Below are 27,881 nucleotides of genomic sequence, written 5' to 3' on the forward strand. Positions count from 1 at the left end.
ATGTGTAAAAGGTTCCATTTGATCAGATGCAGATGCACCTGGAGGTTAATTTGAACTTCTGTGCTGGTTCCCAACCCATATTTATACTTTTAGGTTGTCCTTTGTATGGCTGCTGTGATACCTACCCTGTTGTCATCCACTCTATACAGCGTAGGGTTGGAAAGGAAACTTTAACCAATGCTCTATATGTTATTGGTAAGCTTAGAGTGCAGAGTCCCTTTTCCTTTGATGATAGTGTTGAGCACCTCCTTAGCTCATCTTTTCTGTGCAGAGTGTTCTGTTGCTAACAGTAATTCTGCTCCCAATTTTTTCTAATGTGGTCACCTTATTTTTTAAGGCAGTAATGCAAGCTTAGGAGACCGAGACTGTCTTTCTTGACCTCAGTTGAAGGATGGATTGATTTGAGATTGGGACCCATTGACTCCATCACTATCTGGGCTGATGCCATTTTGATATAACTTAGCGTCTCAGTATTTAAAGAACTTTGAATCAGAGGATTCCTGGTGCTCTGAGGGTTTTGTGTCTATAGGAGTCTGAAGACTGTTTTCCCTTTGGAGTCTGTGAAAACTGGAGGATGTGTTCTCTACAAGAAGACCTATCCTTCTGAGGTTTTGGTGAAAGGATTGTTAAGGTCATCCCTTTTTGCTAGGCAAGTATAAGGAGAACTGAAAATACATATTCTTGGTCTCCTGAAATACCTGAGGATTTGAAGGCTACGAAACAGTGTGACAAGGCGGTGGCCCTAGCTAGAAGGTTGTTAGGCTGTATAGAGAGAGGTGTGACCAGCAGAAGAAAGGGGGTGTTGATGCCCCTGTATAAGTCGTTGGTGAGGCCCCACCTGGAGTGTTGTGTTCAATTCTGGAGGCCGTATCTTGTTAAGGATGTAAAAAGAATTGAAGCGGTGCAAAGAAAAGCTACGAGAATGGTATGGGATTTGCGTTACAAGACGTATGAGGAGAGACTTGCGGACCTGAACATGTACACTCTGGAGGAAAGGAGAAGCAGGGGTGATATGATACAGACGTTCAAATATTTGAAAGGTATTAATCTGCAAACGAACCTTTTCCGGAGATGTGAAGGCAGTAGAACGAGAGGACATGAAATGAGATTTAAGGGGGGCAGACTCAAGAAAAATGTCAGGAAGTATTTTTTCACGGAGAGAGTAGTGGATGCTTGGAATGCCCTCCCGCGGGAGGTGGTGGAAACGAAAACGGTAACGGAATTCAAACATGCGTGGGATAAACATAAAGGAATTCTGTTCAGAAGGAATGGATCCTAAGGAGCTTAGACGAGATTGGGTGGCAAAGCCGGTGGCGGGAGACGGAGATGGTGCTGGGCAGACTTATACGGTCTGTGCCAGAGCCGATGGTGTGAGGCGGGACTGATGGTTTGGAGGCGGGGATAGTGCTGGGCAGACTTATACGGTCTGTGCCAGAACCGGTGGTGGGAGGCGGGGCTGGTGGTTGGGAGGTGGGGATAGTGCTGGGCAGAAAAGGACAGGTACAAATCAAGGTAAGGTATACACAAAAAGTAGCACATGTGAGTTTATCTTGTGGGCAGACTGGATGGACCGCGCAGGTCTTTTTCTGCCGTCATCTACTATGTTACTATGTTACTATCCAGCTTATTTTCGAAAGTGATAGCCGGCCATCTTCCGACACAGATCGTGAGATGGCCGGCCATCTCCTAAAACCGGCCAAATAGGTATAATCGAAAGCCGATTTTTGGACACACTCGCCGGCATTCCGTCGCGGAAGCGGCTAAACTTCAAGGGGGCGTGTCGGCAGGGTAGTGAAGGCGGGATGTGGGCGTGGTTACGAGATGGCCGGCTTCAGCTGATAATGGAAAAAAGAAAACCGGCGATGACGAGCATTTGGCCGGTTTTACTTGGTCTATTTATTTTCACAACCAAGTCTCAAAAAGATGCCCAAACTGACCAGATGACCACTGGAAGGAATCGGGGATGACCTCCCCATACTCCTCCAGTGGTCACCAACCCCCTCCCACCCAAAAAAAAAAACTTTAAAACATTTCCTTCCTAGGAGGGGAAGCCAATCGGCCAGCCGTAAAAAAAAAAAAAAAGGATCTTGCTGATCAGTTATGTTATGACTTACTTGTTCTGGAGTGCTGTATTTTGTGATACTGTTTTGAGAAATGTTCAAGAAAGACTTCATACTAATTAAAAAAGTCCCTGCCGTTCATTTTCCCTTGATGGCCGTCCCTGACGTGCACTTCCCTTAATAGCCGTCTTTCTCTTGATGGCCGTCTTTTTCTCCGAAAGTGCACTTCTCTTAATGGCCGGCTTTCTCTCCAAACAGGGAAATCAAAACAGTTTTTGCTCACAGTTTTTTTTAGTAGTAACAGTGGGATTTGAACCAGCCACCTCTGCATTACAAGAGCCATGATGTAACCACTTGGCCACAGCTCCACTTACTTGGCTGTCCCTCCCTTTTGATTATACCCCTTCAGGTCTCTCTCAGCCAATCACAGTGTGTTAAGCTGTCTGTGAGTGGCTGAGAGAGACCTGGAGGGGTATAATCAAAGGGGAGGGACACCCAAGTAAGTGGAGCTGTGGCCAAGTGGTTACATTACGGGTCTTGTAATGCAGAGGTGGCTGGTTCAAATCCCACTGTTACTACAAAAAAAAGCAGTGTGCAAAAACTTTTGATTTCCCTGTTCAGGGAGAAAGACGGCCATTAAGAGAAGTGCACTTTCGGAGAGAAAGACGGCTATTAAGGGAAGTGCACGTCAGGGACTTTTTTCATTTGTATGAAGTCTTTCTTGAACATTTCTCAAAACAGTATCACAAAATACAGCACTCCTGAACAAGTAAGTCATAACATAACTGATCAGCAAGATCTAAACATCCAGAAGTACCAGTGCACTACGAATGCCGGCCCCTCCCACGGCCAAATGCCTTGGATTTGGCCGGGTTTGAGATGGCTGGTTCCAGTTTCCATTATCCCTGAAAAACAAAGTCGGCCATCTCAAACCCGGCGATCTGTGGCATTTGGCCGGCCCCAATCGTATTATCGAAACAAAAGTTGGCCGGCCATCTTTTTCGATAATACGGTTCCGGCCAGCTGTTGCAGCGCCGCCAAAATAGATCGCCGGCGATCGATTTCGCCGACGCCGTTTGATTATGCCCCTCCACGTTACCTTGATGCTCTACATGAGTTGATGGTAACATCTGTCCTTCTCTTTTAAGAAATATGTAGGAAGCTGTGAAGTCCAGAAGTAGACCTAGTGCATGACCCATTTGCTATAATGGTTAGACTAAGTAAAGTAATATGAAGAAGATGGGAAAATCACCTAAACCCCGATGATTTTATAGTGCGCATGCCCCACCGGCCGATTGGCTGACTGTTTAATGATGGAATAGAGAATGCAAGTGACCTACAACGAGCAGCTCATTTGCATTCCTATTCCTTGATGCAAGCCCGTTCCTTACTGATTCGCTAAGGGAATCGGTAAGGGAAGGGCTCTAACGATTGATTAGTGCATCTAGCCCTGAAAAGGGAAAGCCTCAGTTAAATGATCCTTTTCCTGCTGTGTAACAGAAATGCCCAGTAATTCAGATTTATCATAATTTATCTTAAAGCCCGATATTTTACCAAAAATATTTTAATTCATCTAAAAGCACTGGTAAAGTAAATCTAGGTGTCCGCACATAGATCAGGATATCATCAGCAAACAATGTTAATTTATGCTGTTTCTCTCCCACTTGAACTCCTTTAATGTCATTTAATAAATGAATTCGCTGCGCTAGAGGTTCTATGAACAGGACAAATAACAAAGGGGAAAGCGGGCACCCCTGCCTTGTGCCCCTCTCAGTAGGAAAGGCAGAAGAATAGCCTCCATTAATTTTAATCCTCCCTACTGGTACCTCATACAAATGCATTAACTATCCCCCAAAATCATCCCCATAATGCCGTAATAGCTGCCACAGATAGTGCCACTCGACCATATCAAATGCTTTTTCAACATCTGTACTTAAAAAAGCAACCGGATCACCCCTCTGTTGTGCCTCCCACATAGCATTCAACATGCATCGAATATTATCAGCCACCTGTCTGCGTGCCACAAAGCTCCGACTGGTCTTTATGGATCAGGTTTGGAAGTACCTTGGCCAAGCGCTCTGCCAAAACCTTAGCCAAAATTTTAATATCCAAATTCAGCAAGGAGATTGGGCGAGAAGATCCGCATAGCACTGGATCCTACCCAGGCTTCAAAAGCACCGATATCTCAGCTTTTGTGCATGCTACCTGGCAATGACTGACCACCAAAGCAAGCATTCCCAACCTGTAACAAGAGAGGGCCCACCTCACCAGCAAAGATCTTGAAGAATTCTGCTGAGAAACCATCCAAACCTGGAGCCTTTTCTCCCTTAAGTTCCTTTATAGCCATCATAAGTTCATCCAATTGAAAAGGAGCCTCTAATTGATCACGCTGTCCACTAGACAGCTGAAGTAAATCGAGCCCATTCAAGTATTCCTGTATCACAGAATCTACTGTTCCCTCAGCTCTACTGTAGTGTGTGATAGAACTGGACAAATTGTGCCCTAATATCTTCAACCCGGTAATAAATAACATTGCCAGGACCCTTGCTCTTTGTCATTGTATATTGGTTTTGTCGCCGTCGAAGGTAATGAGCTAGCATTCTACCTGATTTATTTCCAAATTCAAAAAATTGTTGCTGTACGAGCAGTCTCAAATACTTCACATGTTCTACCTGTAGCTTACTGAGCTCCATTCGACAATGCCACTTCCCTTTTGAGGTGGTCATCATTTTGGGAAAGACCTGCCTAAGATAGATAAGGACTTGGGAGAGTGCAAGGGTCAACAGCTTCCTGAAGATAAGTCTAGGTCCACTTTGTGGGCCTCCCAGCCCCGTGCCCATTATCTGGAGTCTAGGTGCTACAGGCCTGGGAAGGCCGGTTCCTTTCGGAGACTGTGCTTTCCACAGAAGCATCAGCCCTTTCAAGGGGATAAGCGAGCGGTGACTTCCTCATCTAGATTGACTGCAGTAGTCCAATTCCACCCAGTGATAGGGTCTCTGTCCAGTCTTCCAAGCTTGCTGTTGGAGGATGTTTGTCACTCTATCTGTAAGAATGGGCCAAAATTACTTCAGACCAGTGGGTCTTGGAGGTCACTCGGGACAGGTATAATCTGGAATTCACTCGACCGCTGCTGGACTGTTCTGGAACCCCATGCAAGGTGCCTGCCAAGGTGCGGGTGGCCAGCAGTGTTGTCCACGAACTTGTGCATCTAGAGACAGTACAATTGGTGTCTCTGGCAGAGGTTGGCCAGGCTGCTTTCCCATGTATTTTGTGATCCCTAAAAAGGGGGGCTTATTTCAGCCTGTGCTGGACCTCAAGAGGGTCAACAGGGCCCTAAAGGTGCGTCACTTCCACACTGAAGACCCTGCACTCCATTCTTGCATCGGTTCAGCCCAGAGAATTCTTAATGTCCCTGGATCTCAAGGAGGCGTATATGCATATCCTAATCTGGCTCTCCGCCTTGGACGATGTCCTGATCTGCCAGCTGTCCAAGTAGAGATACATCTGGATGCCACCACCACCATGATCTTGGAAAAGGTTTTCAGAGCTGTCACCAGTCTGAATGGTATGGCTTAGAACTGGTAATGGTGGCAGAGAATGGCGAAATGAAGGTAACACCCAGACTAACCCAGCTTGAGACTGACTTTGCTCCAGAGAAATGTAATTATGAGAGCTGTGAGTTGCAAGCTTCCACAATTAAGGTACCAGATCATTTGCTATTCCTTGAATGAAAGATATCAATAGGAACAGACATTATATTCATTGAAGACATGATACATTGAATGGAAAACATTGATATGTCATAAGGCACAGATGTCGCTATTATTGAGGATATGATTGTCAGAGGTTCCTTGCTCTTCTTCCTTTTTAGTGACAGCTGTTGGTGAACAAAAATTTTTTTGGACTTGGTATTAATGTAGTCAGTTCTAAATATAACTTAAGTATGCACTGTTATCGCATATTGTGAGGTTTATGCTTCTGAATGGGTAACCCTATTGGGTACCTGAAGGTTTTGAAATATTTTAATGATAATTTGTTAATATAGGCCTCTCATTAGAGGAATACTTCATGTCAATGATTTATGTTTTAGATTGTGATTACCAATTGCATTTATGTGATAATCCTGTTTTATCAAGCGATAATAACAGAGTGGACACTCCGGAGGGAGTGGAAAACATGAAAAAGGATTTGAAGAAGCTAGAACAATGGTCTAAGGTCTGGCAATTAAAATTCAATGCGAAGAAATGCAAAGTGATGCACTTAGGGAATAGAAATCCACGGGAGACGTATGTGTTAGGTGGCGAGAGTCTGATAGGTTCAGACGGGGAGAGGGACCTTGGGGTGATAGTATCTGAGGATTTGAAGGTGATGAAACAGTGTGACAAGGCGGTGGCTGTATCTAGAAGGTTGTTGGGCTGTATAGAGAGAGGTGTGACCAGCAGAAGAAAGGGGGTGTTGATGCCTCTGTATAAGTCGTTGGTGAGGCCCCATCTAGAGTATTGTGTTCAGTTTTGGAGGCCGTATCTTGCTAAGGATGTAAAAAGAATCGAAGCGGTGCAAAGAAAAGCTACGAGAATGGTATGGGATTTGCGTAACAAGACGTATGAGGAGAGACTTGCTGACCTGAACATGTATACCCTGGAGGAAAGGAGAAACAGGGGTGATATGATACAGACGTTCAAATATTTGAAAGGTATTAATCCGCAAACGAACCTTTTCCGGAGGTACGAAGGCGGTAGAACGAGAGGACATGAAATGAGATTTAAGGGGGGCAGACTCAAGAAAAATGTCAGGAAGTATTTTTTCACGGAGAGAGTGGTGGATGCTTGGAATGCCCTCCCGCGGGAGGTGGTGGAGAGGAAAATGGTAACGGAATTCAAACATGCCTGGGATAAACATAAGGGAATCCTGTTCAGAAGGAAAGGATCCTCAGGAGCTTAACCGAGATTGGATAGCAGAGCCGGTAGTGGGAGGCGGGGCTGGAGGTTGGGAGGCGGGGATAGTGCGGGGCAGACTTATACGGTCTGTGCCAGAGCCAGTGGTGGGAGGCGGGACTGGGAGGTTGGGAGGCAGGGATAGCGCTGGGCAGACTTATACGGTCTGTGCCAGAGCCGGTGGTGGGAGGCGGGGATAGTGCTGGGCAGACTTATACGGTCTATGCCAGAGCCGGTGGTTGGGTGGCGGGGCTAGTGCTGGGCAGACTTATACGGTCTGTGCCCTGAAGAGCACAGGTACAAATCAAAGTAGGGTATACACAAAAGTAGCACACATGAGTTGTCTTGTTGGGCAGACTGGATGGACCGTGCAGGTCTTTTTCTGCCGTCATCTACTATGTTACTATGTTACTATGAATATTCATTGTGGATATACTGGAAACCTGACTGTTTGGGGTTCCTCCGGGACCAGATTTGGGAACCACTGGGCTAGCAGACTGCATTTCCTTCACTTATGTCCAGGCTGGGCTGACTCTTGAAGGTCATGTCAAGGGTTATAATGTCAGAGCCTTCATTGAAGAAATATGCGACGTGGTCTTCAATCCACACATTCACATCTCATTACTGCCTTGAGTAGGACATCCAATGTGATAGTATGTTTGAACAGACAGTACTTCAGAATTTGTTTGGGGTCTGGATTCCTACTCCCTCCCCCCCCCCCCCTCCCCAGGCCTATTTTGTTCTGTTCCAGGTTGCACTCTTACACAGTTATATATAGTTTCAGGTTAATTACTATTTTGCCATCGTTGTTTCAAGGTCCAGTTGACCTACGGTGATGGTTATCGGTGAGCCTAGTAGCTAAGGATTCCCACATGGAGAATATGGCCTGCTTGTCCTCGGAAAAAGCAAAAATACTTACCTGTATTAGATAATCTCCAAGGACAGCAGGTCATTCATTCTCACATACCCTCCCACCTCCCCTTGGAGTTGATTCCATTCTATAGTATTGTACTACTGGTCCCTGTGGCAGGCAGGAAGGCACTCTTTACATGCACAGTGAGGATGCTGAGATTGCTCTTAAAGTGATTATCTTTTTTATGCTTAGCATTGGGCGACATGGATGATGTCACCCACATGTGAGAATGAATGGCTTGCTGACCTCTTGAGAATACCTGCTATAGGTAAAGTATCTTTGCTTTGTACTTCATGCCTAGTTGTTCTGTTCTGTGACTAGGTAAAGAAAAGCGAAAATTTCTTTTATTAGTGTAGTGAAGGCAAGAGTGGTCTGTGAATGAAATATTTCAGAATAATTTCTTTTTAATTTCTTCATGGTTAAAGCAAATGTTTAATATGCTATAGGATAAAAGTTACCTATCATTTTTAGGGCAAAAATAATCTGAATTCAGTTAAGAACTACTTGTTTAGAAAAGTCAGAAAAGATAGAAAACAACTTTACAATTATGGAAAGGCTTATTGCTGACAGCTAGAGGAGGGGGAGCAAATGGTTTGGGGCCAGAACTCTCACAATTGAGGTCCTTAGGATATGTCACATGTAGATTGGTTAGTATCAAATAGCATAAGCTTATTTATTGGAATTAGAAATATATTGCAAACAGGATATTCAGAATCAGCAATAGAAGGTATTAGAGACTCCCATAATAAGACACAAATCCAGTAATTTGGCTACGAGTCAATCAGCTTGCAGCACAGTGTTCTATGGTGAGACACAGCTGCTTGAATTGCAGGGACTGTGCATTTTCCTTCAGATGACTGAACTCCCTGGCAGGGCAGTTTCAGGTTTGTTGATATTGTGTGTAGTGCTGAAGATTGTTTCAACAGGCTAATTATGCGGTTTCTCTGCAGTCATATTTCAGAAGCCTAGGGGGATGCCACCTTTTGAATCTTCTTAAAAAATATTTTAAAGATTGAGGACCTGGTTTTCTAATACTTTTCTCTCATTCTCTCTCTGGAGAAAAAGCTTAGTAAATTAGACTGCAAATCTTAGTTGGTAGAAATACTGTTGCCATGGGTGTGTTGGTCTTTAAGTCTGATACAGTGCACCAGAGGTTTTGGGGCCTTTTTAATGTTGTTTGGTTTGGGGTATTTTTTGTCTACACTCCATTTTCTGTACTGGATGAAATATGCTTATTTGCTGAATATGAATGGGATGATAGTTTGTGTTTATATGGTGACACAGCCTGGTGATTTCCCTGTACTTTCTTCAGTTTTGGAGCTGATAGCAATAGAGTCTTCTAGGAAAGTGTTCTATGTGTTAGGACTTGGTGAACAAACTAGGTATAATTGTTTTATTAGGGCTGTATTTCGATTAAAATTTGTAATTAAAATATTAATTTTGTGATTCAGTGCGGGGCATAGCTGGCAGCTCATTGGGGGGGGGGGGGGGGGGGGCACACATTTCTTCCCCAACCCTCCATTAGCTATCATACCTATGCTGGTGGAGATGCAGAAGCCTCTCAAGTCAAAGAAATCTGCTGCCAAAGCATCCCCCATCCTTCTTGTGCTGCCTCGGGAGCGAGGAAGTCAGTGGGGTGCCTCCAGCCGCCAATGCCAGCACTCCCTGAACATGCACAGTTCATGCACAAACTGAGCATGCTTGGGGAGTGCAGGCATTGGTGGCTGGAGGCACCCCACTGACTTCCTGGCTCCTGAGGCAGTACAAGGAGGAAGGGGGTAACTCATGCAGTTCTTTTGCTGGCAGGGTCTGAGCTACCCCATCAGCCACTGAAAGGTACTGCAGTTCTGTAGGGGGCTGGGGACTGAGCCCAAAGGAGGGGGCCAGATCTCCAAGGCCTCGCCCTTCCTCGCTCCTGTAGCTATGCCAGTGATTAAATGCACAATATCTTCCTTACTCCTACCTCCAAGTCCAACTCTTTCTCCCTTCCTCTCCTCACATCTACCCAAGGTCCATTATCTCTCTATCTTCCCTCTCTCTCAAACTCTCCTCCCTCATCCCACCTTCTCTCTTTCTTCCTTCCCTCCCTCCACCCTCTCCACTCCAGGTCTTTCTCTCTCTGTCTGAGCCCAACATATCTCCCTTGCTTTCTTCTCCCTCCATCCTTCTGTCCCTCAATTTGGCTTCTCTTCTCATCTACTCCATGTCCATTATCTCTATCTTCCCTCTCTCTCAACCCCCCCCCCCCCCCCCCCTTCCAGCACTTCTCTTTTTCTTCCTTTCCTCCAGCCTCTCCACTCCAGATCCATTATCTCACTTTCTCCCTCTGAGCCCAACATATCTCCTTCTCTCTTCTCCCTCCATCCTTCTCTCCCCATTCCCCCCCCCCCCCCACCCACCGTGCACACTCCAGCATATCTCCCTCCTCTTTTTGTCCTGCCTGCAGTCTTCTCGCCCTGCACCCCCCCCCCCCCAGCCACCCCAGGTTCATTCTCCCTCCCCCGAGCCACTCAAGGTTCTCTCTCTTCCTCTCTCCCTCCCCCCTCCCCACAGCCACCTGAAGTTCTCTCTCCCTCCCCTCCGGCCACTCCATATTCTCTCCCCCCCCCCCCAACGTCCATCCAAGGTGTTCTTTCTCTTGTTCCCTCCCTCCCCCCCATGGCCACCCATGGTTCTCTCCTTCCGTCCGTCTCCTGCAATGGCCACCCGTGGTTCTCTCTCGCTCTCCATCCCCCCCTCACGGGCACCTGCAGTTCCCACCCCCATCACCGCCCACACACGGTCTGGTATCTCTCTCCTCTCCTGGACCATTGGCAGTTCTCTTCTCTCCCCTTCCCACCCGGTTTTACCTTTTTTAAAATTTTCAGTAAAATCTTCGGTCCTGCAGTTGCGGCAGTGGTACTGAAAAGCTGCCTACACCAGACTTTCCCTCTGACCTGTCCCAAACAGGAAGTTGCGTCAGAAGGGATAATGTCACTGAAAAGTTTAAATCTGCTTTTAAAAACTTTTTTTAGTATGACCTATGGTTAAAGTGGAGACTCGTGTATATTTACTTTAACTATGAATTTCTTTTGTCTTTCCTATTAACTTTGTCATTCTATTTCTCTTAACTGTGCTTTATATTTTTAATTTATTTTGCTGTAAACTCACTTTGGCCTCCTGTTCAGTAAAGTGGTATAGAAAGTTTTATTAAACGTTAAGCTATTTGCTATCTTGAGCATCATAAAAACCTTATTCTTTATCTGTATGTATTCTCCCTAAATCCCTTATCCACCCTTTCGTATAGCTAGGATAATTCCTACAAGCACTCTGTAGCAAAAACAAAACTTCAACTATTAGGCTCCTGTTTACCATCAGTTTGCTTCTTCAAGTGGTCGAGTAAACTTGTCTCTACTTTTATTCCCATGAAAGGATCTTTTTTATGTCTTCCAGTATATGGAATGTTGTAAATGATTGAGCAGGAGGACTTTGTCAGTCTAGACTGAGGCATAAGAATCATAAAAAGAAGGCATGGCCTGTAACTAGGCTTGCTGGAAGAAAATGGAAATATTGCAGATAAGTTTGAGAACCAGAAACACTGAATCATTTTTTTTATTGAAAGAACCCTCCCACCCCCACCCCCCCCCCCACACACACTTGTTTTTCTGGCAGAGGGCATTACCTTCTCTAACACATCCCCCTCATATACACACCTTCCACAGAGATTCTGAGATTTATGACTGTGTATACATGTCTGCCTGTGCTTGTGTACTATTTCTTTTTTTTTTTTTATATCTGTCTCCCTCTGTCTTTCCCTTTTCCTCTGGTCCAAGTTGTTTAAAGTTGCAGGGAGGGAAATGTTAACATAAATTGTGCTGTCTCAAAACTGCTGCTCAGTTCTACTATAATCCTACCTAAAAGCACACACGAACAGTTTTATATACAATGTTTATACTGAAATAGCCCTGCCTCCTCTCTTCTCTATCAATAAGCAGGGTGTAATCATGCCCACAAGTGGTTGACCACATTGCATGGTGCCAAAGCTCAGAAACTAGTATAAAGTTCTGAGGATATGTTGCTTTTCCCATAAACAGCAGCTGCCTCAGTCCCCTCAAATGTTTTTTTTTCCCCTTTTTCTACTGAGCAGACACAGTAAGTTTCCCATTATTTAAGAGTTTCCCTCTTCCATAGTCTTCTGACGCTGTTTTTTCTCATATTGCCTAAAAATAGACTTTTGTTTTACTATTTAACTTGTTCTTTGTGTCTGTGGAACATAATGCTGATCAAGTCAAATTTTAGACCATGACCTGATGTGGTAGACCAAATGAGAATTTGAAAAGAAACATGCCATAGAGGCAAAACTATAAGAACCCTTTCAAGTGTGTTTGAAGTAAAAAGCCTATGAGGGAGTCGGACCATTTAAACAAGCAAGGGATGGGTGTTGGGCGAGATCCACGATGGCCACCATGTGCTAGCATCTGATTGCATGTCACTTAACTTTAGATTTTACTGCTATGGGGAAGCGCAAGTGCAGTCAGACCAGGACCTTGTTGGTCTCTTGTTGTAATAGCCACTGTTGCTGGTCAAATCGATATTCTCTCGTTTTTAGCAAAACTGAATTGGTGACTAAAATTGGTCACTTGATTTCTGTAGAAACCAAAAACAAACCTGTTCACCACGTGTCTCCTCCCCCCCCCAGGAAGCAACCCCCTTTCAGAGACACCCCCTCCTGGGCCTTCTTCCCTTGTTGGTGGGTAGTAGGCGCAGGAACCTCCCCACTTGCTCTTGCGCACAGCCAGTTCCATAAGACATGGCTGCTGAGACTTCCTGCGGCAGTCCCATGAGGTTCTGGCAGCCATTTTGAGATTGGAACCAGCATGAGCAGAGCTGCTGCCCAATCTCAAAATGGCTGCTGGGACTTCCCGCAGTAGCCTCACATTTCTACAGAGCAGCGGCACAGAACAGGAACAAGTGAAGTTCGTTCCTTCCCTCGAAGAGGCCAGGGCTGCTTCATGTAGTCTCAGGCAAGGTTGGGGGGGGGGGGGGGCGCAGAGAGTGATCATAGGGTTGGGAGAATTTTGATTTCAGCCAAAAATGTACTGGCCTTTTCATCTGAAACCTGAAACCGAAACTCAGTCAGCCTCCAAGTTTTGTGTGGCATGCAAGAGAATTTGGTAATAGTCCGTAGCAGTCTCTGTTGGATTTTGCAGATGGAGGGCAGGACTGATCCTCAGAGGATGATGCGACTGTGAGCCCAGACCTATGAACACCCTCCCCCCCCCCCCCCCCCCCCACACACACACACACCAGCTGAAAGTGACAAGCCTGACTGCTTGAGGAATGCAGCGCTCACTGGAAGAAGCTGCTGGGGAGCAGGAAAGGAATCTATCCCAGACAACTGAATGTGGTGATGCCGTCATGGGACAAATTTTTGGAGCTAAGGGAGGGTTTCAGAACCAAGATGGAAGTGTTCAGATTCAGATTCCAAGGAACACTGGAGATGTGATTGAGATTAGAGCTACCCAGTTCATTCTTCCCTAAGCCTGTGGTGATGGCTCTTGGTTCTGTTTGGCTATCCAGTTTGGCAAAATAAATTCTCCAGTGATTAATAATTTGACTCCTCATATTAATGAGGTAGAAAATAAAGTTAAAGTGGCTTAAGAGAAAGCTGACTTGCTAAAACTGAGTGATCTGATCCACTTCATAGTCCATATTGCAGTGGTAAAAGTTCACAAAACACTGACCAGTGTCAGATGGACCAAAAGGAGTAACTAAGAACAGCTAAGTTCCTTGCTCTGAATAGAAAATTATACAATTCATAGTAACATAGTAGATGATGGCAGAAAAAGACCTGCACGGTCCATCCAGTCTGCCCAACAAGACAACTCATATGTGCTACTTTTTGTGTATACCCTACTTTGATTTGTACCTGTGCTCTTCAGGGCACAGACCATATAAGTCTGCCCAGCACTATCCCCACCTCCCAACCACCAGTCCCGCCTCCCAGGACCGGCTCTGGCACATCGTATAAGTCTGCCCATCACTATCCCCGCCTCCCAACCACCAGCCTCACCTCCCAATCTCGATTTTCAAAATTTGTTTAGAGCCATTTAAAGATTAGATTGCGATATGATGGAGGTTTTTTTATGCCAGTGATTGAACAAGTAAGCACTATAGGGTCGGGATGGTGTCCATGTAAGCTCCAAAACATTTTCCTCAATTTTTTATCTCTTCTAATTTGTCGGTGAAGTTAGATTGGAGATAATGCAGCCTTAAATACTGCTAATTTTATCTATTGTATGCTGTTTTTCATTGTAATTTTGAGGAGTAATTTGTCCTCTGACATAGGTTGTATGTTTACAAACATTGACAGCTTTAACCTCATGTGCTCCCCCCCCCCCCCAGTTTCCTATCCACAATGAATGTTCATGAGAGAGATTTGCATACCAAGGAGGCAGTGCATGCAAACTTCTCTCGTGAATATTCATTGTAGATATCCTGAAAACCTGACTTGCTGGGATGCCTCCAGGACAAGGTTTGGGAACCACTGTACTACTCTATTTTGAGACTCTATGCCACCCAGATAGCTGCCTAATGGACAAGATCATAAATTCTGACTAAACTTGAATTCATTATCACAGACAAGTGGGTGCTCAAGATCATTTGTCAGCGGTGCAAAATAAATTTCTCCACACTCTCACTAGCAAAGCATCCAACAAGTCCTCCAGGATTTCCTTCCACTGTGTCAGGATCCTTGCTTTGGGGTTAGTGGAGCTTGTACCTCCACTCCCCACATAGTCATGGATTCTACTCTTGATTTTTTTTTCTCATTCCACAGATGTCAGGAAGTATCCACCCTATTTTGGACTTGAGAGCTCAACAAATTTGTTTGCAGAGATAAGTTCAAAATGAACTTGTTGGCTGCTATTGCCCCTTAGATCAACACCAATGATTGGCTTGCCTCGTTATACACATATACCAGTACATCATTAACAGAGAAAATTCCTAAGATTCACATTCCTACACCATCACTACTGGTACAATGTTCTCCCTTTTGGACTGTCCTCTTCTTGGGTGTTCACAAAATTCCTAGCAGCAGCTGCTCATCTTTACAGAAGGGGGCATTTAATCTTTTCTTATTTTAACGATTGGCTGATGTTGAGGTAAACAGTACAAGCTGTGCACAACACTCCCCATGTCAGAAGGTCATTGCTTCAAATTGTTTTCTCATTAACAAATCTAAGTCAACTTTAGTGCCATACCAGGTCATCCAATGCATCGGCACACTGTTGGACACAGGACATGCTAGATTCTATATTCTAGAAGACAGAAAACAAGCAATATAATTGCTATGTTCTTGCCTGCAAAGAATTTCCCTTCCAGCTGCTTGAGATATCATGCAACTCCTTGGCCACGTGGCTGCCATTGTTCGCATTCTCCTGTTTGCAAGACTCTGCATACATCTTCAGTTGCACTTCAAAATCCACTAAGATCAATGCCCTCGATCCCTACCCTTGAGAATCCCTCTCTCCCAGTCAGTCAGACACCTCCTGGAGTAGTGGGTTAGCATATCACTCTATCTGAAGGTTGTTCAATTCAGATGCCACTTTGTACCATCACTGTAACAGCTGATGCTACCACAGCTGGCTGCGAAGACTGTTTGGCATATGCAAACTCAAGGTCTTTGGTCAAATCAAGAACTATTCTTTCTCATCAACCATGTGGAACTTTGTTCCATTTTTAGTGCCATCCTAGCCTTCAAAGATTCTCTGTGCAACAAAACCATTCTCATCTAAATTGACAACCAAGTCGTCATATTCTGTGTTAACAAACAGGGTGGCTGTGGGTCTCTTCATCTTTGCGGAGAGGTGACCAGAATCTGGAACTGGGTACTCTCCCTGTGATCAGCTCTCCAAGACACACATCTTCCTGGAGAATAGAATATCTGTGTGGACTCCCTCAATTGCAGACTCAGTTTGCCCAATTGGTTGTTTGATGACATAGTTGCACAACAAAATTTTAACAACTGGGGATTGCAGTGCACAGTGCCTTCATAATTTCATGGACACAAGGGATCTTTTACTAAAGATTAGCTTGAGTTATCTGCAGCAGGGCCCATTTTATTCCTAAGGGCCCTGCTGCAGATAACCCAAGATAATCTTTAGTAAAAGACCCCCACAGTCTCCTCAGTGGATTCCCTGCTTTTTCTTTGATTCCCATGGTGCTTCAAAATGCCTGCCAGGACAAATCTACTTTAACTCTCATCACTCCTAACTAGCCAACTCAAGTATTATTCAAACTGCTTGTGATGTCCACAGTCTCTCTAACATCATTGAGATATCAGTTGATCTCACTGACTCAACAGGAAGGTTAACTACTGCATCCCAATATGAATTTGTATCGTTGAGTCTGGCTCTTTGAATGGAACACTCTAAATAACTTGTTTCCTGGGGGCTGGAATAATGTTTTATATGCCCACGGGAAGGGAAATCTACAAGGTGCTCATGCCAGTTCAGATGGAAAAGATTTTGCTTGTGGTATAAAGCTAATGATCAGATACCTATTTTGTATACTGTCTCTGCACTCTTGTATCTACTGTTTCTGCCCAACTCAAGTTTCTAGGCCGTCAGTGTGTCATGTCCCTTACGTCCGGGCCGGCGGGGCCGCTAGCAGCGCAGGGACGTCTCGCTGTCCTGACGCCATGGAATCTTCCCCCGGTGCGGCTTGGTGCTCCGGCGTCACGGGGGCGTCCACTCTCGGGTGGCCAGCGCGTCGTTGGGGTGATTTGGCGCTCCACCGCATGGCGTCGTGGATTTTCTGTGGCCATGGTCCCGCCTCCTTGCTCCACGGGGATTGGTCTGCGCTGGGGATTCTCCGGGGCCATGGTCCCGCCTCCTTGCTCTGCGGGGATTGGCCTTCCCCATGGGCAGACTCAGCTCCGTCTCTTCAGCCTTCCTGCCTGTAGCAGTGCTCTTTCCCAGCTGGCAGACTCTCAGCTCCTCCTCCTCAGCCTTCCTGCCTATGGCAGCGCTCCGTCCCAGCTGATTCCTCTCAGCTGTGATGATCTACGCTACTTCAGGGCGCTGCTCCCCTGCCTCGGGGCTTCGGCTTCTGCTTCAGTAGGTTTTGCTTTGCGCTCTAGTGTGTTTCTCTACTACCCTTGCTGCTGACTCTCATTGTTTACTACTGCCTGAACTCGGATACTGTCTGCTTGCTGCCTGTCTCTGACTACTGCCTGAAACCCAGATTCTCTGTGCTTGCTTGCTTGCTGCCTGTCTCTGACTGCTGCCTGAAACCCAGATTCTGCTTGCTGCCTGTCTCTGACTACTGCCTGAACCTGGATTCTCGCTGCCTGTGGCCTTCTGACCCCTGCCTGCATCCGGAAGTCCTGTCAGCCGTCCGTACCTGGGGGCTTAACTCTCGGGGAACGGCGGTCATCACAGGTGAAGCCTCGGGGTTGCTCGGATGCTCAGCTGAGCGCAGGTTCGAGTCTTCGTCTCTGTGCTCCGACCGGCACAAGGACTCACGAACACGACACAGTGTGATTGCACTTTTTGACTGTTATAGTTTTCCATGACCACATAGAAGGAAAACGTGTGACATTCCTTGGTCACTTGCCTCATAAGAGGCTGCCTTAACACAGGACCCCTTCCCCCCTTTCAGAATATTTGTCATCATCCTTGTTTGTGGGATCTCAACTTAGTTCTTGCAAGGTTTAAGAGTGGTATATTAAGCCGAATAAACCATAAATCATACGAGCTACTGCGAGACACCTCTCTTGAGCATCTCACTTGGAATATTGTGTTTCACAGTCATCACATGCGCACAATCTGTGAATTTCAGGCCCTGGTGTTTTTTCCCCTTTTCACTCAATTCTACCCAAATTGAGTAGTTCTTTAGATGCATTGAAAATTTCTGAAAGTAGTATCAGACTTCCATAAAATTATCTACGGCGAAGCCCCGGAATACATGACAGACCTCATAGACCTACCAACAAGAAACACAATCGGATCATCACGGACATACCTAAATCTCCACTACCCAAGCTGCAAAAGACTCAAATACAAATCTACCTATGCATCCAGTTTCTCCTACATAAGCACACAACTGTGGAACGCAGTACCAAAAGCCGTGAAAACAAAGTACGACCACCTAAACTTCAGGAAATAACTAAAAACCAACCTGTTTAAAAAGGCGTACCCCATCAACCCAACTTAAGTGCTTAAACCCTGCAACATAACGATACCAAAGCTTGTAATAGACTATTCATAATTCTTCCTCTCTATGATTCCCAATGTGTCTATAACATAAGAACCTTATCCGACCACATTAACTCCTTGTATTTGTTTCACTACCGGAGATGGCGAATGCCTCTACTGGACAATGTAAGCCACTATTAGATGTATGCAGTGCTGTACACATTATATGCAGGTACTTTCTCTGTCCCTAGATGGCTCACAATCTAAGTCTTTGTACCTGGGGCAATGGAGGGTTAAGTGAGTTGCCCAAGGTCACAAGGAGCTGCAGTGAGAATTGAATCTAGGTTGCCAGGTAGTCAGATCATTTTTCGACCAAAAAGCCTTTGCACTATGAGTCCAAATGTTAGTCTTACCTCACTTGAATTACTGTAACATTTAATTTCTTGGTATTAAGTGTCAATATTAGAAAAAAATGCAAATCATACAGAATACACCTGCTAGACTAATACAGATTGAATAGATATACTAGTGTTTCAACTCATCTTATCAAACTGCACTGGCTTCCCATAGCAGAAAGACGGGTTCAAAGCTGCTTGTTTAGTTTTTCAAATCTTGCAGGGTTTGATATCTGAACTGCTGACTAAGACCACTTTGCTATGTTTGGTCTAGTCTAATAGACTGAAAGAACAACTGATGCTAGAGTCACTGTTTCAAAAGACAATTCAAAATCAGAAGATTTTCAGCTCTCTATTCCTTCAACATATGGAATGTGGTAAAGGCGGTTAGCTTAACAGAGTTTAAAAAAGGTTTGGACGGCTTCCTAAAGGAAAAGTTCAAAGAACATTATTAAATTGAACTTGGGGAAAATCCACTATTTCTGGGATAAGCAATATAAAATGTTTGTGTACTTTTTTGGGATCTTGCCAGGTATTTGTGACCTGGATTAGCCGCTGTTGGAAACAGGATGCTGGGCTTGATGGACCTTTGGTCTGACCCAGTATAACAATACTTATGTACTAACTCTCTACCTATTGCCATCAGTACAGAAAACAGCTACCTCAACTTCAGGAAGAAGCTAAAAACCTTTCTCTTCCCAAAGACTGCTTCATAACAATCCATTGACTTCTACCTCCTAGTATCATTCATTATTTATTTGTTTGTTTGTTTGTTACATTTGTACCCCACATTTTCCCACCTATTTGCAGGCTCAGTGTGGCTTACATGGTACCGTATAGGCTGTTGCCAGTTCGGTTGGTAACAGATACAAAGTTATGTTGTGAACAGATGAGGTAGGTTTGGATCAAGTATCATGGGGTCAAAAGAGGTGAAGATTATAAATTGTCCAGTACGATCAATTAGTTATGTTGTGTCGCTGGGTGCTGGGATTTTATGTTGGATCGTTGGGATAGGCTTTTTTGAATAGGTGAGTCTTGAGTGCTACCAACAATAAAGAATGACAATGTGGATGCAGCAGCTCATAGGTTTGCTTTGTTTTGAGTGTACGCAAAACGACGGCTGCATGGGAAAGAGGAAAAATAGACCAACCTAAGTGGCTTCAACATTTTGACGTCATGCCGTCGCCTGTTCTCAATCAAACCTCCTTGGTTTCCACCTCAGTTGCACAGGAACTTTCCCCAGGTCATCTGCTCCCTTCCTGTGATTAGAGCAGCATGCCAGTGCTTCACCCCCACGGCCTACCTATTGGCTGGATCTTTACCCCAGGCTCTACTTTTAGTGGTCTGGAAGCATGCAGTGTATGCTGATTTACTGGGGAGGTTTGGAGAGCTAAAGAGGTTTAAACTCTTGAGAAGTATCCAGACACTTCAGCCATCTTTCTGGATGCCAGATGTGTAATTTTTATTTTATTTTTGTTACATTTGTACCCCGCGCTTTCCCACTCATGGCAGGCTCAATGCGGCGGGCAATGGAGGGTTAAGTGACTTGCCCAGAGTCACAAGGAGCTGCCTGTGCCGTGATCAAACTCAGTTCCTTAGTTCCCCAGGACCAAAGTCCACCACCCTAACCACTAGGTCACTCCTCCACTAATGCAAAAATCTGTACAATACTAAAAAAAAAAAAAAAATTGGAAACCCTAACCGCCTCAGGCATGTATGATGTTTGCCTGTGTTTTAATCTGGCGCTGATTCATGAATTGTAATTTTAGTTGTTTGCTAGGAACAATTATGTAATGGCAAAACGTTTTCTCTGTACATTTGGATAGGCTGGAGTGGGGCTTTGATGACAACTTCAGTAGTTGGAGAACAAGGCCAGTGCCGGGCAGACTTCTACATTTTATGCCCTGGCAATGACAATCAAGATCATATGTACTTATGTAGTATCGCATCATACCTTATACTATGAGTTTACCTGGTTGGGCAAACTGGATGGACCATACAGATCTTTATCTGCCATCATCTACTATGATACTATGTAGTATTGATACTGTGCATGAACTGGGTGTAATCTGGATACCACAATCATAACATTTGTTACTATAGATTCATTTTGTCTAATCTTTGTGAATCCTATCTTTAGTGGAACTGGTTCTGCCATCAATTGCCAATTTATTTTGTTTGTTACATTTGTGCCCTGCGCTTTCCCACTCATGGCAGGCTCAATGCGGCTTACATGGGGCAATGGAGGGTTAAGTGACTTGCCCAGAGTCACAAGGAGCTGCCTGTGCCTGAAGTGGGAATCGAACTCAGTTCCTCAGTTCCCCAGGACCAAAGTCCACCACCCTAACCACTAGGCCACTCCTCCACTGGCTGCATTTTTCTTAACTTTTTATTCTATTTCTGTAACAGTGCTGCCAGATCTGACATGAACAGGAAAGCATTTAAATCACAATGACTGTAAGATGTGAAATGCTTCACTTTTACAAGGGATGTAAATACCCCATTACTACGCTGCACAATTTTTGGATTACTGTTTTAGGATACTTAAGTTGTCTGCTGATCAGTTGGAGGTGCTCTGCATCCTTTTAAAGAGCGAATTCAGCATAGCTGAATTGAAATTTTGGCCAATTCAAAATATACCCTTCTGTATGCACAGTACTGAAAAACCACCGTATGCTCTCTTTCCCTCCTCCTCCTCCTCCCTCCCCCCACAAAGAGAGAATATCTCCCCAAAGTTTTATAATGTAAAAACCATCCTCTCAGATACATTAATCTGGTTCAGTAAAACAGCGCCATAATATCCTACTCATTTAAAGACCAGGGAATTATTTAAAATACTCCTTAAATCCCCAGGTTTTTAGCTGTTGCTTAAAACTAAGATATGTAATGTTTTCTGGCAATTGTTTTGTAATTCTTATTCTTTCCCTAGGGGCACTAGGAGCTTGCTGAATCAGAGCAGGCTCCTTCCACTCTAGGGGGGTAGCTGGTGCAAAAAGGTCCTGAATTACATTGTTCTTTTGTGGGTGTGGAGCACTAGCTTTTAGCACCCTAGTTGTATGGCAATATAAGCATTTCATTCAGCCTAGTTAATTTATTTTATTTATTTATTTAGATTTTGCTCACACCTTTTTCAGTAGTAGCTCAAGGTGAGTTACATTCAGGTACACTGGATGTTTCTCTGTCCCAGGAGGACTCACAATCTAAGTTTGTACCTGAGGCAATGGAAGGTTAAGTGAATTTGCCCAAGATCACAAGGAGCAGCAGCGGGATTTGAACCGGCCACCTCTGGGATTGCAAGACCGGTGCTCTAACCATTAGGCCAGTGGCGTAGCCACAGGTGGGCCTGGGTGGGCCAGGGCCCATCCACTTAGGGCTCAGGCGCACCCAACTGCAGCACACGTTTATCAGTAGCTGATGGAGATCCCAAGCTCTACCAGCTGAAGACTTCCCCCTGATGGTGGGGAAGAACATTTGGTGCCCACCCACTTCTTGCCTAGGCCCACCCAAAATCTGTTGTCTGGCTACGCCCCTGCATTAGGCCACTCCTCCACTCCACTAATGTGTCATTTCCCCCCCCCCCCCAACTAGGAGTGTGTGTGTATATGTTCTTACATGTAGGTGTGTTATTCTCCTCCCATTGCATGTTGTCTTTCTTAGATCTGTAACAGTCAGTGGGTAGAAATGTTAAGATCCTGATTATTTCCTTGGGGCTTCTTTTCTCCTTTGGATATTTTAAATACTAATTCATGACTTTGGTCCTTTAATTCACTCCAAAGTTTTGTTTTGTTTTTTCCCTGTTCTGTGTACTTGAACTGCATCTTTACCCATAAGATTATATTTCATGAAGAAATGCAGACTGACTGTGTGTAACTATGGAAATGTGTGAGTACTGCTATCTTGAATTACTTTTTGCAAAGCTCTGTATAGTATTTATGGAAAGTCTCATTAAAATAGGAAAACAATTGACATAATATTCCTTTACATCTACATAGTCTACTTTATTTGGATTTCTAGACCGCATGTACCAATAAAGTTCTAAGTGATTTACAAAGGATTAAAGAGATACCAAGACAGGCCCTTGGGTTTTACAGCATGGTTCAATTTGCCATTGGATCTGGTACATGAGCGCAGAATAACATTAGCACAGGAATTTTTTTGAAGAGGGTTGTTTTTACTTGTTTTTTGAATAGTGTATAGTTGCAAAGGTTGTCTAAACTTAGCCCCAAGTCCTTCCAGAATTTGGAGGCTTGGTAAGCCACCAATTGTGCAAAGACACTGGCTCATTTTACTCCTTTTGGGGAGGAGAATTTGAAGGGGGAGTTGTTTTTGGATCTTCTCGTTCTGTTGTTGTTGGTAAAATTTACGAGCGTAATCGGATAACTAGGACAGTCTCCCGTAAGAATTTTGAATAGGGTGCATGCTAACTTCAACTGAATTCTTGCCTCCACAGGGAGCCAGTATAGTTCTAGGTAAAGATGGGAGATGTGGTCATGTTTTTTCAGTGAATAAATTAGCTGGACCGATTGTAGTTTACGAAGTTGGGTTTTTGGGGGGTTCCGAGTAGTAGGGGGTTGTAGTAGTCTAGTTTCAACAGTAATAGTGCTTGTACTAACAGTTTGAATTGTACCCTCTTGAAGAATTTCTTTATTTGTCTTAGGTTTCTCATCAAGTAGAAGGAACTACTTATCAGCTTTGAGATGTGAAAGTTGAATGATAAGGAGTGATCCAGGTTCATACCCAGCAGTTTACTTTGCTGCAGAGGGTAAATCAAATTTCCGATTATGATCTGTTTTAATTGAGGGTCTGAGTTATAGTCTTTAGTAGCAATTTTGTTTTTTCTGTGTTAAGCTTTAGTTTGAATCTCTGTATCCATGAGCTGATGTTCTGTAGGCATTCGCCTATCAATTTTGTCGTCTGGGATAAGGTGAATGGCATTGGAATGACAACTGATATCTCATCTACGTAGCTGTATATTATAAAGCCATATAGTGCTTAGTTTTCCAGAAATTAAAATTTTAAAACGTCACACATTGTCCTGGTCTTCAAGTAGATATAACAAATGCATAGTATAAAGATGAGTAAAAATAAGCTCATCCAAAAATAACGTGCAAAGTGGTAATTATACTAAAGGCTTTAATTATGAAATTTTACTGAGGTTTTTTGTTCCTGTGGGATCATCGAACAAGAGAAGTTGTAGTCTGGCTGCTTCCCACTGAGCTTCCAAGTGCACAGCACATCTGTGTCAAAGGGAAAATCTGTGAATAATAGTGCATTCTTTGGAGGCGTAAACTCTGCACATAGTATGCTGCTCAGTGGCGAGATAAGAAACTATTTTTTAGCTGGTTAACTTTTGGAAAAATTTTAACCATGAACTAGCCAGCTAGTTTGTGTTGGAAAATCTTTCTAAACTTCAGGAGTAGATTTTCTCTAAACTGCTCCATGACATAATAGATATGTTTTTGTAACCCTAGGTTGTTTGGTAAGCATCAGGGCAGGTTGCATTAAGTAGTTATTCCTGGGTCTGGTTTAAGGTCAGGGTCAGGACTTGCAAAAGCTAGGATGTCAGCTGACACTTTAATCTACTCACTCAACACAATTCTGTCAGTCAGTGAAAAAGTCCAGGCCGGAATGTGTGTGTTCTGAACCACAATGGGTTACTTAATCTTGAAATAGGCATCATGGGACAACGTCAAAGTAGCTGTTTACATCATAGGTATCTTTCAGTATCAGTGGTACAAAAGAAGTTACATTTACACTCTTTTGTATATTCTTTGGTAGTTCTTTACTTTTTAGTCATAAAGCCTCCTTTTAATATGTTTCTTTCCCTAGAGGGATTTGTTAGAAAATATTTTACCTTGTCAGATCCTTGTTGTGTCACTTCCTTCCTCCCCCCTCCCCCCCCCCCCCCCCCCCCCATTCCTTTATTTCTCCTCAGTCTGGGTATTAGTATGTTTCTTCTCTCAGGTTTCAGGTTGCTTCTATTTGATATACTGCCAAATAACATCATAGAAGTGTACAATGTCAAAATAAATAGGTATAGGAAAAGGAGGTACAATATTATAGGATTGACAGAGCAGGAACAAGGAGGAAAAACATAAGGAGAAAAAGGGAAAAGGGAATAGATTGGGAGGGTGAGGCTTCTAATAGACCTTGTATATGAGACTGATGCCAGCAATTCTGGGGGACAGAGATCCTGATGAGTCTAAATTATACAGTAGACCCATGTTTGTTTAAAAAAAAAAAAGTCTTCTGTTACTCTGTCAAGATATGGTGGTGGCCTGTTTCCTCCACACCAGGGATCACCAAAGTTAATACAGCAGCTTTCTTGGCATTCTTGCTGGTTCCCAGTCCTTTTTCTCCTGAGCACAAAAGCTGTGCTGACCGAAGGCCCATCACTCACAAGTAGTGTGGTGTTATAGCCAGGGTAGAATAGTGTATTCTAAGTTCCCATGCAATATCTGGGACTAGGGCCGAGAATTTAGTCCACTTTGGTGCAACAACCAGGGACTGGGAGCCAAAGACAAGTCCATTTCCCTGACCTAGGGCTTTATACCCCCTCTTCGTCTCAACGCAAGTGTCTTTTCCTACTGCTGTTGCTGGGTACAAGGCTCAGCCTTAGATTCTGGAAACCACAAGAGCTTTCCAAGTCAAAAATTCACAAACATTTTTATTATGTTCGTTTATTAAAATTTTGATATACTGTCTTTTCTCTTTAAAAAAAAAAAAAAAAAGCAAACCAAAGCAGTTTCACGATCACATTTTCAATAGTGAGGACAGGCAAGCTCTGCAGGACTCTAGGTAGGGAACCTGCCTGCCCCTAGTAATGAAAAAAACAATATTGAAGCACCACCTCGCTGGCAGCAATGCAGTTGGAGGACTCCACTCAGTTTAGAGGGAGTGGTGCAGAAACAGAAAAGGAAGCAGACCTTTTGAAGAAAAAGTCTTTTATTGGTTGTTCAAATCTCCCAGGACTCTTAAACAACTGCACAACATGGTCATGTTTCACCAGAAGTACAGGCTGCGTCAGGGGCAATGAAAACCAGCTGGTGCAAAACCACAAACTTCACCACACTGGTTACAGATGCGTCTCTCCCTGGGTTCATTTGTTGGCTTCAAATGGACCCAGGAAGATACACATCTGTAATCAGCATTGGTGAAGTTCAAAGTTTTACACCAGCTGTTTTCATTGTGCATTAGCATTTGCGTGCTGTCAGGTAGCCTAATTTTTAAAAGCATATAGTTTCCTATGTTTCTTTTATAAAATAGGTTTAAAATAGGCACCACTTTTGACCTCTCACACAGGCATTCTGTTAAAAAATAGGCCCCAAATGCACACCTTTTGTTGCTTTTGATATAGGCTCCTCCTTATAAAATTAAACCTACTAGTATTGACATTAACAGACTAGAAGAGGCCACACCAAGCTTCCAAGAAAAATGTAACCAAGTGTCTACTGGGAAGAAAATAGCATCCAATTGGTATAAAATATTTCAAGAAAACAACACTCATTCTCCATCAGCATTACAAAGTATTTGGAATAAGAAACTTAACTCCTCTCTGACAGCAGAACAATGGGAAAACATATGGTTATCAATATATAATTCTTCAAACTCTTCCACATACACTCAATCTTCATTTTACATACTACATAATGCATTATGGACTCCGTATAAGTTATCTAAGCTCTCCAAAGGCTCTACAAACTGTTGTTGGTCCTGCAATAACAACATCGGAACATTGGATCACTTACTATATTACTGCCCTCTACTTGACGAATATTGGTTGCATATATGGAAAACCATTTCAAGTATTCTAGATATCAAGAACGCTCTATCATATAGTATCATTATCACGGGAGAATATGGTGTCAATAATACCTTACAGCCATACCTTACAGCCATATGCAGCTAAATTACCCCGCATACTATTACAAATTGTCATAAAATTGATATGTCAAAACTGGAAGGACTTTACAAAATTATCCTATGACATGTGGTGGAACACAGTTTGTTTGACCGCTAAATATGAAAAAGTAGCTGCAGGGAAATGTGGTTCCCTTTTAACTTATAAGAAAATTTGGTCTGCAGTACATACCTATTTGTCCTGTCAATGATTTGGATAAAGGAAGGGTACTACATTTCAGAACTTTCTACTGCATGCATACTCCACAGACTAACTCTAAAATGCAATGCTACAAATGTCACTATAGTCATCAGACTTCAGGCTATATTTTACTGTATACTCTATAAGCTGGTTTATATAGTCTCAACATGTCAACTGTTAAGTTTGTCAAAACTGAATAACTTCTGTTGTCATTTTGTTAAAAATCAATAAAAATAATTGAACAAAAAAAAAAAACCCACATTGATATAAAAATGTGCTTGTTATTGATTGTGGTAGCTTAGCATGTCTCTGTTTAATTCTTTCTTTTCTCTTTGTAGAGAAAAAATCAAAAGGCCTTCAGTGGGTGATAGATACCACTATTGGGTATCCTGATGCTGAGCCTATGGACATCCAAACTTGGATCCTGGGCTACAGACAACCGATTGTCACACATGTTTACTACAGGTAGGATCTGAACTTTTATGCAATATGTATAGTTGTAAAGATATGAGAGCCTGTTGCTTGGAGCCCTAGCATTAGAGTAATACTTGAGAAAAGAATAATTCCCTTTTTGGCACATTACTGTTTTTTCAACCTTAATCCTGTGGTTGTACTCCCATCTGGAACAGGCTGTTTAACATTTTACTTTAAAGCTCACAGGCATAAGAAATCAATAACTAAGATAAAATACACAAAAAGTGTCAAATGACATATTGTTCTAAAGAAATGATCTAAAAAATGAGAACTGGCATGATTAGACCTTTTTTTAATATCTGATCATTTAGTAACAGTTCAGTGTAAACCCTGACCATATAACAATGAGACCTTTATGAGTTTTCTTATCCTAAAGCAGCGTTGGAAGGAAGGTAAAGGGACCTCATTTATTCCTTACAGTTATTTTCAGCAGAGAGAGATTCAGACACAGTAAACATTTAACTCAACCAGTAGATATTAAGATGCTGCTGATAGGAAGACTATATATGTAGTGCTGGGTAAATGTTTGACTGCTGTCCACATTGGCACAAGATCTTAGATTTTCCACACTGTTTTTTTTGTTGTTGTTTATTTTGTCTGCTGGAACTGATTGTTCCATCAATTAGGATTGTGTTTCTATAAATGTTCAATTTAGACTGGGATGGAGGATTTACTGTCCTAGCTGCCAGGACAAAATACATCTGTGATATATAAAATAATTTTATTACCATATCATCTTATTTAATTATGGTGCAACTCTTTGGTAAAGCCTCAGGGACCATAAAGTAATGTTAAATAGTTGACCCACCCCTGTAAGAAAGAGATG

At 43.4% G+C, this 27,881-nt stretch overlaps 1 protein-coding gene across 2 annotated transcripts in view; it reads left to right on the forward strand.

Moving 5' to 3' along the window:
• Window positions 1–27,881, forward strand: part of LPGAT1 (lysophosphatidylglycerol acyltransferase 1) — a 210,943-nt gene that overhangs the window by 111,060 nt on the left and 72,002 nt on the right. For both annotated transcript variants that reach the window (XM_030196071.1, XM_030196072.1), the window contains exon 6: window positions 26,920–27,046. In XM_030196071.1, coding sequence (XP_030051931.1) covers window positions 26,920–27,046 — 127 coding nt within the window. The remainder of the gene's footprint in view (window positions 1–26,919; window positions 27,047–27,881) is intronic.

The sequence above is a fragment of the Microcaecilia unicolor genome, chromosome 3 (genome assembly GCF_901765095.1).
Source record: "Microcaecilia unicolor chromosome 3, aMicUni1.1, whole genome shotgun sequence".
Lineage (NCBI taxonomy): Eukaryota > Metazoa > Chordata > Amphibia > Gymnophiona > Siphonopidae > Microcaecilia > Microcaecilia unicolor.